This window comes from Pseudophryne corroboree, chromosome 2, assembly GCF_028390025.1.
Source record: "Pseudophryne corroboree isolate aPseCor3 chromosome 2, aPseCor3.hap2, whole genome shotgun sequence".
NCBI lineage: Eukaryota > Metazoa > Chordata > Amphibia > Anura > Myobatrachidae > Pseudophryne > Pseudophryne corroboree.
Window position 1 is genome coordinate 521,678,801 of NC_086445.1, and position 12,700 is coordinate 521,691,500.

Consider the following 12,700-nt stretch of genomic DNA (forward strand, 5'->3'; position numbering starts at 1 on the left):
GGCAACTATGGCACTCTAAACTACTTATTTGAAAATCAGAAGAAAATGCAATCTGTAATTTTACAAACCAATTAATTAGTACCAAATGTTATTCTGTCTAACAAATGAATAAACAGTGCACAGAATCCCTCCCCACCAATCACATGCATACAAATATGTATGTCAACAAACAAAATGGCCGCTATGTCTGCGCAGCCTGTCTCTTGTGGAGGAACATGACGTCGAGTGAAGGGGCGTATCAACGCAGGTCTCCCTGGTGATGACGTCGCTCAACCGACGCCGAATCACGTGACGCAGTGAGTGAGTGTGCGAGAGTGTTGCCTACGCGCGGCAAAGGCGAGAGAAGATGGCGGACGGGAAGGGAGAGTCCCGAGCGGGGCTGGCGAATGGGGGCACGGTTGCCCCCTCTCCCTCCCCGCCGCAGCCCCACCGCCTCCCGGAAATGTTGCAGGCGCTGGAGGAGAGGCTGAGGGAGGACGAGGTAGCGGTGCTTACCTCCTCTGCTTACTGCAGACGCTTCTGCGAGGTGAGTGGGGGAGGAGATGGGGGATAGCAGGCACCGGGACCGCCGGCAGCTGCCTGAGGCCGATAAGGCTCAGTTATTAGGGTCATAGTGGGTGATGGTGGCGTTTTATTATGGTGGATGACAGTCAGTGGTGGGGGCGGGTTACGTGGGAGGGTCCGTCGCCAGCCCAGTCCTTCTCCCAGCACATACACACCCGATCCGCTCACCCGCCGCCACGGCCAGCGATGGCCGCACAGCGGCTGTAACGGGGCCGGTGCTCGGTGGAATGGCGGAGGATCGCTCCCACAATGCACAGCGGCCGATGTGCTAGGGAACATTAATTGAGGAAACTGGGTTACTCTGTGTCGCCACTACTGCAGCGGTATGTATGTATGTATGTATGTATGTATGTATGCGGGGAGTGTAATGGCTATGCATACTGTGCATGGGAAGTGCTGGAGCAGGTGGACATGAGCAGGAGTTAGGGGCTGTGCAAACTGCAGTGTGCCCTTACTGTACGGGAAGTGCATTACTGTAACCTGCAGTGTACCCATACTGTACGGGAAGTGCATTGCTGTAACCTGCACTGTGCCCATGCTGTACGGGAAGTGCATTGCTGTGTTACTGGTCAAGGCAAAAGAGAGCTCTGATCTGGCTGCTCGGGCCCTGTCCTTTTGTCGGAAATGCCTTATTTTTCCTATATTGTCACAACATCATGTGCACCCAGTAATGACTTTGATCCTCAGTTTTGAAATCCAAACTATTAGTTGATGTTTATCGGAGCCAGGCTTTGGTTGTAAAGTGGTCATAATAACCTGGGTGAATTCGTGAGCTGTTCCTGTCTATCAGATTACAGGCCTGTAGCAAATCTAACCTTTGATCTTCTTTGTGGCCTGCTAGGGTAATGCAGCAAAGCGTTTTCAGATCTGCTTTGCATGTGCCAGTATTGGACAAGTACCAAGTCCAGGTTGTCGTCAATTGTAAATTTTCCTAGTAACATTTGATTATTGTATGAAAACTGGTTTTAATTCTGAGATCAGCTTTCCTTAGTGCTGAATGCTGGTTGCAGATATACTTTTTGAAATGTTACATTCTTTAGAGACATTTGAACTTATCTTCCCTAGACAGTTTTTTCAGTAGCAAGGCATTTTCACTTCCATTACCAGAAACTGTGCATGATGTTTAGCAACAAACCTTAATAATGTATCAATTTCATCTTACTATAGTTCACACTGGAAACATGACCTTGTGGAGCAAACCACAGCTATTATTGATCCATTGTAACTTCAGTTTTGTATTTCATGTTGTTTTTTTTTTTCCCCTCACACTACTAATATAACAGTGTGTGGAGTAAACCACAGCTAGTATTGAATTTACTGTTAAGTGGGGGTATTTAACAAAGTTCAGAGGGCATGATTCAATTTCAAAGGGGTCAATTCAATTTGGCAACATTTGAATAGCGCTCATTCTGCTCAATGTTAAGGCGGTGAATGCCCATTTTCCTGGACTTAGGTTGATTTGTTGGGAGAACAGGCATTCTCTGACTTAAATGCCCGGCGTGTGCCAGCACTTTTGTTGGATTTCTGCTCACAACCCTCCCAGGAGTGCGAGAAGAAATACCGACAATTAAGTGTCACATGGCGCTGTATAGAATAGCGCTGGGAGCTAATTCCCGGCGCTATACTACTGTCTGCAAATTGAATTGACCCCTAGGAGAGTTGAATAGCGCCGGGTATTAGCTTCCGTGGCCATTCAATACAGCGCAGTGACAAGTCAGAGAATGCCCATTCTCCTGGACTAAATAGGGTGTTTTGTCTGGAGAACTGGCATTCTCCAACTTAAGTGGCCATCGCGACACTTTCTGGCGCGCTAAGTACAGAAATCAGCATCGTGGCTGCACTTTTGTCGGATTTCTGCTCGCACCCCTCCGGGAGCTAATTCCCGGCGCTATTCAACTTTTAGAATTGAATCGAGCCTAAGAGAGAAACTTGTAAACGATAAAGTACTAGCCAGTCAGCTTCTACCTTACATTTTAGAGGCTGTGTTTTGAAAAATGACAGTTCAAAGCTGATTGGTTGGAACTTTGTCACAAGTTTTTTTTTCTCTCTAAACTATCTCTGACTATTTAAGAATTACCCCTAATAAGGAGGATCATTCACAATGTGAAATCCTGAAAATCAATAAGTGAGTAAATATCTGTCAGGGGAATTAATACATGCTCCTAAATTTATGTGTACCGTAACTACCTAATAGATAATATATAATTGCAAAGACATGGTTTGTTTTTAACTCATATTATTTTCTTTTACACTGTTTCTTTTATTAGTTTTTTTTTTCATGATTTTGCTTGGAATGATGACTAGTCTTGGGTTTGAAATACATTTTAATAGTAATAAAATAAAGTTATTTTAAAGGTTGGTGTGGTCCTTAGTGCATTTAAATAGAATCCTAAATTGATGGCAGGTAAGAACCACTTGGCCGATCTAGACACACACTAGGGATATGGTGTCCATACACTTATTAGATAATCTGTGCTATCCTTCGATTTCGACCACATTTGTGAGAGAAATCGAAGGATTGTATGCACATTTTAGGTACCTTGAGACGCGATGCGTGGCCACGCCGCACGAATATCGCGTCTCAAGATATTATGTGCTGCACTTAATATTTCTCGCATCGCATCGCAGTGCTATCGCATGTGGTTTTAAACCCACATGAGATATATCGCACTGCGATGGGCACCCGCCAGAGGCCGCTTCCACTTGACTGTGACGTGCCCATCACGTGATTACCATGCGATCTATCGCATGGTAATCACTTTGATAGTTCATGTCTGATTTCATCGCACCTGAACTGCCGGTGCGATGCGACGCAAGTGTATGGCCAGCATTGGTTTTTGTCAAGAGCCAATTAACCACTAGTATATTTTTAGACTGGTGGAGAAAACCGGAGTACTTGGAGGTAACCCACGCACGTATGGGGAGAATATACAAACTCCACACAGGGCCATGGTTGTAATCCTTCCATAGAGACTTCTTTTTTTTTTTTTTTTGTCAATATAAGTCAGGCAGTAACATATCCAAATTTCGGTATATTTACTATTTATTGCATTGAGAATTTTTCAATAAAGGAACAATTTAAGAAATTCACAAATTAAGATAATTTTTTTTTTTGTCCTCTTTGGCATGTTTTCTTGTTCAAGGCTATGTGTCTGTATGACAGGTTCCACACCTTCTGGGGGTTGCAAGAAATTCTGTATTAATAGTTTATTGTGACCAGAGCCATTCATCCATTTGATGGCTGTTTGAGGGTTTATGTGGAGCTTTTCTTTGCAGATACTCTTCGCCTCTAAAGGGCCCTACACACTAAAAGATTATCTGTCCAATCTGGCTGATTGGAAAGAAAATTTGGCAATGTATGGGAGCAAATGGCAATTCACTATTTGCTCTCAAACATTGGAAAACAGACAAAAATGGACTTTAAGACAAATTGGTTAAGTTTGTTTCATTAAACCAATTTATCTGAACTGTTTTTGTCCATTTTCTTGATTTTGGTAGCAAATTGTTGATTGTCATTTGCTCCCAGCCATTGCCAGATTTTCTTTCCAATCAGCCAGATTGGACAGATAATCTTTAAGTGTGTAGGGCCTTAAAGAACTGTGATAACTGCAATCTTTGAAACAATTTTCTATGAGCAACTATTAACCTTTTCATGCATTCTTTATTTTCTTAAGTTGTATGTATTAAGCCCCTCAACGAAAATTAAGGGGTACAGTAATTGTCTTGTGCTGTCAAAACAGCAATGCAAATCAAAAAGCATATATGATTTTAAACTCCCGATAGTGTAATTCGGATAATGTCTGTTGAATATACAATATAGCTTGTGGACATTTTAACTGACCTTGTCAGCTCCTCATAGGTTCTCAGTGATATTCTGTCTTGCTTTGTGTGATTTCACAGTAATTAACAAAAACCATGTATGTGGTGTGTATTTTAACAGAAATGTCACATTTTCTTCTGGAAGATTGAAATTCACTATAATCTTTCCCTGTCCTTGAAGTGGGTTATGTTCAGAATAGGTTTTTTTTGTAGTTCATCTTGAAAAACATTATTTAGTTGTATGGTAGATTACTTTTTAGTAATATTTTGGAGGAATGCTATACACTAGTATTCTGTATTTTATAAACCTTGTAGAAATCTTAGAGCACGATTCAATACGAAGACAGTTGAATAGCGCCAGGAATTAACTCCCAGGGCTATTTAATATAGTGTCCTGTGACACCCAACGACGAGATTTCTTCTCGCACACCCGTAGTAGTGCGAAAAGAAATCCAACAAAAGTGCCGGCACAATGCTGATTTTTGCCCTTAGCCCAGCGGAAACAGCGCCGCGCTGGGCATTTAAGTCGGAGAATGCCGGAACTCCAGACAAAAGATCCTGTTTAGTCCAGGAGAATGGGCATTCTCCAGCTTACCACTTTGCTGTATTGAATAGCCACGGGAGCTAATTCCCAGCGCTATTCAACTGTCATTGAATTGAATAGTGCCATTAGATAATAAAATTTCTGTTTTTTTGTTTCTCTGCACCATTTTGTCAATGCAGTTGAAATGCTGAACTGACTTTGGGGGGGAATTAAATTGATTTTTTTTTTGTGTGGCTGCCCCTAGATGGCGCCACACAAATTCAATTGTTCTGCTGTTTGCAGGCTCCTGCTGATCGAGGAAAAAAGTGTGCAAACTCAGCACTTTGGTCGCCCAAAGCAGGACATTAGATATTTGTAGCTGTTTTACATGGCTAAACCCTCTGTTTGGTCACGATATACATGAGCGCTCAAACACAATTAAATAATGACAATTGTTTGGGTGTCTAAACATTCCCATTTTAGATGTGAAAACTAGACTACCAAAACATACTACTGGGTCATTCCACACAGGTTTCTGACTGACTGTTTTCTTGTAATGAAATTTGGTAAAATAAATGGTGCCAAATCTTAGGCTGATATGTGCACTGGCTTTAAAGTTACATGACTTTTAAAACTGCAATCTTTCCGCAAAAGAATTGCAATTAACATTTTTTTCAAATTGGACTTGCAGATCACCTAAATTGCGTTAAGGGGGGTACACACGGAGAGTTCTGTGCTTAATTTCTAAGCAATCTGACTAGAAATTAAGCACAGATCTCTCCGTGTGTATGCCCACAGCGATAGCGATGCTTGGCCCTGCGCATCGTTATCGCCGGTTCTAGATTGTTAGCAAGTTGCTCACTTCAGCACTGTGTAGTAACCCCCCCCCCCCCTACGCTCAGCACGCATTGCGCTCTGAGCGGGGGGGGGGGGAGAGATGTGTGCTGAGTGGTCTGTGATCGCTCAGCACACGTCTCTAGGTGTGTACCCCCTATTGACAGTTGGGCATAGTCTCATTTTAAAACTCTTTTTATGGGCTATCATATGGTATACACTATGTAGACAAAAGTGATTGTACACCCCCGCGCAAGTGAATTGGTGTTCTCCTGCAGCAGACACACGATCGTGAAGGTAATAAATGGGTAGAGAGTCAATGGGGTCGATGCAATTCGGCAACTTATGAATAGCGCCGGGAATTAGCTCCCGACGCTATTCAATTCAGCTGCTAGTTACCTGCAATTGTCGGGAATTCTCTCTCATCCCCGGGGGATGAGAGAAGAAACCCGACAAAAGTGCTGCCTCGCGGCCGGCGCGAGGCTGATTCTGTCGGTAATCAGCCTCGCGCCGGGGAGTTAAGTCGGAGAATGCCCGTTCTCCCGACAAAACAACCTGTTTAGTCGGTGAGAACGGGCCATCGCCGACTTAACTGGAGCTGAATTGAATAGCGTCGGGAGCTAATTCCCGGCGCTATGCATAAGTTGCCGAATTGAATCGACCCCACAGAATAGATCAATTGCTAGCAAAATGGATTGTTAAATAGGAGCTAACAGAGTTTGAAAAGGGGCTCATCATAGGCTGCTCGATTGGAGGTATGAGTACGAGAAGCATTGCAGATGTTACGAAGGTTCCTAAATCCACTGTCTTTTGTCTTTAATGCGCGGAAGAACGGTCATTGCAGTAATGCACTTTGCCCTGGAAGACCCCCCGAATCTGCAAACCAGGGAGCTACAAAATAATAGGGATCATCCCATGCATACCATTGCACACAAGTTCCAAACCACCACTAATGTGCCGGTTTCGACAAGAGCCGTTTGTAGCCATGCACTCGGCTATTATGGGCGGGCAGCTGCTCATGGACCTAGTGACAAAGAAGAATGCAGCCCGGCATATACCATGATGTAAAGAGCACAAAAACTGGACAGTGGAACAATGGTGGCAGGTGCTATGGAGTGACAAATCACAACTTACACATTTCAGAGCAGGTGGGCATGTTTGGGTTATGCAAGAGAACATCTATTGCCAGAGTGTACAGTTCCTACATTAAGCAAGAAGGTGGTGGTGTTATGCTGTGGTGCTGCTTCAGCTGGTTTGGCATGAGTCCATGAGTTGTAATGTATGGTCACGTTAACTCTGAGAGGTCTAAATGTTCTTGATAGCTGTGCTCCCTACATTGTGGCAGTTCTACAGAAACGACAACTCTTTTTATCACGACTATATGTCATGTTTCCAGGGCAACGTTGGACTAGTAAACAGAGAATTTGGTAACTCGAATTGAGAACCTCTAGGCCAAATTGGAGCAACGGTGTGTTCTAGACCGACTAGACCTTCCTCAGCATCACAGTTGGTCACTGTATGTAAGGCGTAATGGCAAAACATGCTGTCTGCTGTAGTCCAGGAACTTGTGGACAGTTTGCCAAGAAGGGTGTCTGCCTTAATCACTGCACTTGGCGGACCTACAAAGTACTGAAGTCAATAAAATCTTGTTGATATATTTGCTGTCCTTGTCCAATCACTTTTGTCCACATAATGTATAACATAGCGGTGTGTTTCCATAAAAATTAATGTTCAAAGGGGTCGATTCTATTCGGCAACTTAAGAATAGCGCCGGGAATTAGCTCCCGACGCTATTCAATTCAGCTGCTAGTGACCCGCAATTGTCGGGAATTCTTCTCTCATCCCCGGGGGATAAGAGAAGAAACCCGGCAAAAGTGCTGCCTCGCGGCCGGCGCGAGGCTGATTCTGTCGGGAATCAGCCTCGCGTCGGGGAGTTAAGTCGGAGAATGCCCGTTCTCCCGACAATTCAACCTGTTTAGTCGGCGAGAACGGGACATCGCCGACTTAACTGGAGCTGAATTGAATAGCGTCGGGAGCTAATTCCCGGCGCTATTCTTAAATTGCCGATTAAAATCGACCCCAAAGTGTTTTATTTTCTAAAAAAAGACAATTTATTATTTTTTTAAGTAAAAAAAAAAATCTCTACATTGTTCAAACTGTTGTTAATAAATCCCCAATGTGTTATTTTGGGATCATGATGGGATCACTTTCTATAAGAGCTTTCACTCAGATGTTTTTGTTATGATCACCTGAATGCAGCTGTTTTTTCTGGCAGAATTGGCAAATGCTTTTGTGAAATTTAGAAAGGAAATGGCATAGTTGTGGTCTGTTTATTGGGGATGCAATCAATTTTCTTACAATCAAAATCCCGAGCGCAGCGATTCTCCGTGCCCGAAGCATGGCGAGTGCAGCGGTATACTTATACGGTGTCCATGTTGACCTATTTCGACATACACCCAAAAAATTGGAAAAACTCATGTCGACTTTTGACCATGTCGTTATTTTGACCATCGGGATTTTGATTGTGGGTAAATCATACTGATCCCATTTATTGGGTGCCTTGCTGCAGTATAGAGGAAACTGGAAAAATAGGGGAGAGCTGAAAAAAGTCTAGATGACTTATACCCTACATGGTGCCAGAATCGGCAGCATATCTTAAAAAAAAAAAAAAAAAAGAAAAAAAAAATTCTCTCTCACACTCACTATTTTATTATGCTGTGATTACAGGCACAATGTTCTAACTTAAAAAAAAAAAAAAAAAAAGCATATTAGACTAGATAAACTAGTGTTTTTATTCAAACTGTTTAATGCTAGTGGCCCAGTGCTAATGCTTAACTCATCCTTTGTGTGTATATGTCTTTCTCTGAAATTTTCTTATACAAAATGGAAAATGCAAAACTATTCAGATTTATTTAATTATAAGTAATAAGTAGGGCTAATGCTTAACATTAACTTGTTCTTATTTTCAGTTTCATCTATCTTGTAGTGTAGCTTGTATGTTTTAATATGTAATGTCTATCTACATTTCTCTAACGTCCTAGTGGATGCTGGGAACTCCGAAAGGACCAAGGGGAATAGCGGCTCCGCAGGAGACTGGGCACAACTAAAATAAAGCTTTAAGACTACCTGGTGTGCACTGGCTCCTCCCACTATGACCCTCCTCCAAGCCTCAGTTAGATTTCTGTGCCCGGCCGAGCTGGATGCACACTAGGGGCTCTCCTGAGCTCCTAGAAAGAAAGTTTATTTTAGGTTTTTTATTTTACAGTGAGACCTGCTGGCAACAGGCTCACTGCATCGAGGGACTAAGGGGAGAAGAAGCAAACCTACCTGCTTGCAGCTAGCTTGGGCGTCTTAGGCTACTGGACACCATTAGCTCCAGAGGGATCGACCGCATGGAACTGGCCTTGGTATTCGTTCCCGGAGCCGCGCCGCTGTCCCCCTTACAGAGCCAGAAGCAAGAAGAGGTCCGGAAAATCGGCGGCAGAAGACATCAGTCTTCACCAAGGTAGCGCACAGCACTGCAGCTGTGCGCCATTGCTCCTCATACACACTTCACACTACGGTCACTGAGGGTGCAGGGCGCTGGGGGGGGGGGGGGGGGGGGCGCCGGCGCCCTGAGCAGCAATAAAAACACCTTGGCTGGCAAATATCACAATATATAGCCCCAGAGGCTATATATGTGATAAATACCCCTGCCAGAATCCATAAAAAAGCGGGAGAAAAGTCAGTGAAAAAGGGGCGGAGCTATCTCCCTCAGCACACTGGCGCCATTTTCTCTTCACAGTGCAGCTGGAAGACAGCTCCCCAGGCTCTCCCCTGTAGTTTGCAGGCTCAAAGGGTTAAAAAGAGAGGGGGCGCACTAAATTTAGGCGCAATATTGTATATACAAGCAGCTATTGGGAAAAATTCACTCAATATAGTGTTAATCCCTAAATTATATAGCGCTCTGGTGTGTGCTGGCATACTCTCTCTCTCTGTCTCCCCAAAGGGCTGTGTGGGGTCCTGTCCTCAGTCAGAGCATTCCCTGTGTGTGTGCGGTGTCGGTACGGCTGTGTCGACACGTTTGATGAGGAGGCTTATGTGGTGGCAGAGCAGATGCCGATAAATGTGATGTCGCCCCCTGTGGGGCCGACACCAGAGTGGATGGATAGGTGGAAGGTATAAACCGACCGTGTCAACTCCTTACATAAAAGGCTGGATGACGTAACAGCTGTGGGACAGCCGGCTTCTCAGCCCGCGCCTGCCCAGGCGTCTCAAAGGCCATCAGGGGCTCAAAAACGCCCGCTCCCTCAGATGGCAGACACAGATGTCGACACGGAGTCTGACTCCAGTGTCGACGAGGTTGAGACATATACACAATCCACTAGGAACATCCGTTACATGATCCCGGCAATAAAAAATGTGTTACACATTTCTGACATTAACCCAAGTACCACTAAAAAAGGGTTTTATGTTTGGGGAGAAAAACAGGCAGTGTTTGGTTCCCCCATCAAATGAGTGAATGAAGTGTGAAAAAGCGTGGGTTCCCCCGATAAGAAACTGGTAATTTCTAAAAAGTTACTGATGGCGTACCCTTTCCCGCCAGAGGATAAGTTACGCTGGGAGATATCCCCTAGGGTGGATAAGGCGCTCACACGTTTGTCAAAAAAGGTGGCACTGCCGTCTTAGGATACGGCCACTTTGAAGGTACCTGCTGATAAAAAGCAGGAGGCTATCCTGAAGTCTGTATTTACACACTCAGGTACTAGACTGAGACCTGCAGATAGCTGCAGCGTGGTCTGTGACCCTGTCAAACAGGGATACTATTTTGCGAACATAAGAGCATATTAAAGACGTCGTCTTATATTTGAGGGATGCACAGAGGGATATTTTGCCGGCTGGCATCCAGAATTAATGCAATGTCCATTCTGTCAGGAGGGTATTAGAGACCCGACACTGGACAGGTGATGCTGACTTTAAAAGGCACACAGAGCCTTATAAGGGTGAGGAATTGTTTGGGGATGGTCTCTGGGACCTCGTATCCACAGCAACAGCTGGGAAGAAAATTTTTTACCTCCAGGTTTCCTCACAGCCTAAGAAAGCACTGTATTATCAAGTACAGTCCTTTCGGCTTCAGAAAAGCAAGCGGGTCAAAGGCGTTTCCTTTCTGCACAGAGACGAGGGAAGAGGGAAAAAGCTGCACCAGTCAGCCAGTTCCCAGAATCAAAATTCTTCCCCCGCTTCCTCTGAGTCCACCGCATGACGCGGGGGCTCCACAGGCGTAGCCAGGTACGGTGGGGGGCCGCCTCAAAAATTTCAGCGATCAGTGGGCTCGCTCACAGGTGGATCCCTGGATCCTTCAAGTAGTATCTCAGGGGTACAAGCTGGAATTCGAGGCGTCTCCCCCACGCCGTTTCCTCAAATCTGCCTTGCCGACAACTCCCTCAGGCAGGGAGGCTGTGCTAGAGGCAATTCACAAGCTGTATTCCCAGCAGGTGATAGTCAAGGTGCCCCTACTTCAACAAGGACGGGGTTACTATTCCACACTGTTTGTGGTACCGAAACCGGACGGTTCGGTGAGACCCATTTTAAATCCTTGAACACATACATAAAAAAATTCAAGTTCAAGATGGAATCGCTCAGGGCGGTTATTGCAAGCCTGGAGGAGGGGGATTACATGGTATCCCTGGACATCAAGGATGCTTACTACATGTCCCCATTTACCATCCTCACCAGGAGTACCTCAGATTTGTGGTACAGGATTGCCATTACCAATTCCAAACACTGCCGTTTGGACTGTCCACGGCACCGAGGGTCTTTACCAAGGTAATGGCAGAAATGATGATACTCCTTCGAAAAAAGGGAGTTTTAATTATCCCGTATTTGGACGATCTCCTTATAAAGGCTAGGTCCAAGGAGCAGTTGTTGGTCGGAGTAGCACTATCTCGGGAAGTGCTACAACAGCACGGATGGATTCTATACATTCCAAAGTCACAGCTGGTTCCTACCACACGCCTACTGTTCCTGGGGATGGTTCTGGACACAGAACAGAAAAGTGTTTCTCCCGCAGGAGAAAGCCAAGGAGCTGTCATCTCTAGTCAGAGACCTCCTGAAACCAAAACAGGTATCTGTGCATAACTGCACACGAGTCCTGGGAAAAATGGTAGCTTCTTACGAAGCAAAATTCCATTCGGCAGGTTCCATGCAAGAACCTTTCAGTGGGACCTCTTGGACAAGTGGTCGGGATCGCATCTTCCGATGCATCGGCTGATAACCCTGTCTCCAAGGACCAGGGTATCTCTACTGTAGTGGCTGCAGAGTGCTCATCTTCAAGAGGGCCGCAGATTCGGCATACAGGACTGGGTCCTGGTAACCACGGATGCCAGCCTTCGAGGCTGGGGGGCAGTCACACAGGGAAGAAATTTCCAAGGACTTTGGTCAAGTCAGGACTCGTCCCTACACAAGGCAAGATTGTATCTGCACACACTCAACTTTTTAGATAGAGAGATGGAACTAAGGCTCCAATAGAACCCCAATTTAATTTTTGGTATCTACCATTTATTGTGGGGGTGCTACCAACTACAGTTATGGTAAGTACAGTAGAACAAGAAAAAGTCTGTATTGTCGGTGCACAAAAGGGAGAGTGACCTGATACTCACATCTACCTCAATACTCATATAAAATTTAACTTTTAATATTTTTGAATTAAAACAGTGTGACAATGACTAACACACAAACTACAGGTATAGGCGAAACATAGAGGTTAAAATTTAGACACATACAAAACATTGAATAAGTGCATGAAAGAAATAAATGTGATTTAAAGATTTAAAAATGTGTCCGCGTGTTTATTCTAATGCCCTATTGGGTATACTATTATTCTTAGTTTAAACCAGTAAGTTGATTTATCAGTAATTCATCTCTTGGATCACTTATTCATATGGCACATGCCATGATTGTCCCACTCATGTACTGATATTC

General features: G+C 44.5%; 1 protein-coding gene across 2 annotated transcripts in view; it reads left to right on the plus strand.

Annotated features, from left to right (window-relative positions):
* The first annotated feature begins 203 nt into the window (after nucleotides 1-203).
* RLF (RLF zinc finger) overlaps nucleotides 204-12,700 on the plus strand; it is a 116,949-nt gene continuing 104,452 nt past the window's right edge. The window contains exon 1 of one of the 2 annotated variants that reach the window (XM_063954177.1): nucleotides 204-296. Coding sequence is in view for 1 of the 2 variants with exons in the window: in XM_063954176.1 (XP_063810246.1) it covers nucleotides 347-526 (180 nt within the window). In the remaining variant the exon portion in view is untranslated. The other variant, XM_063954176.1, reaches the window with a different exon arrangement.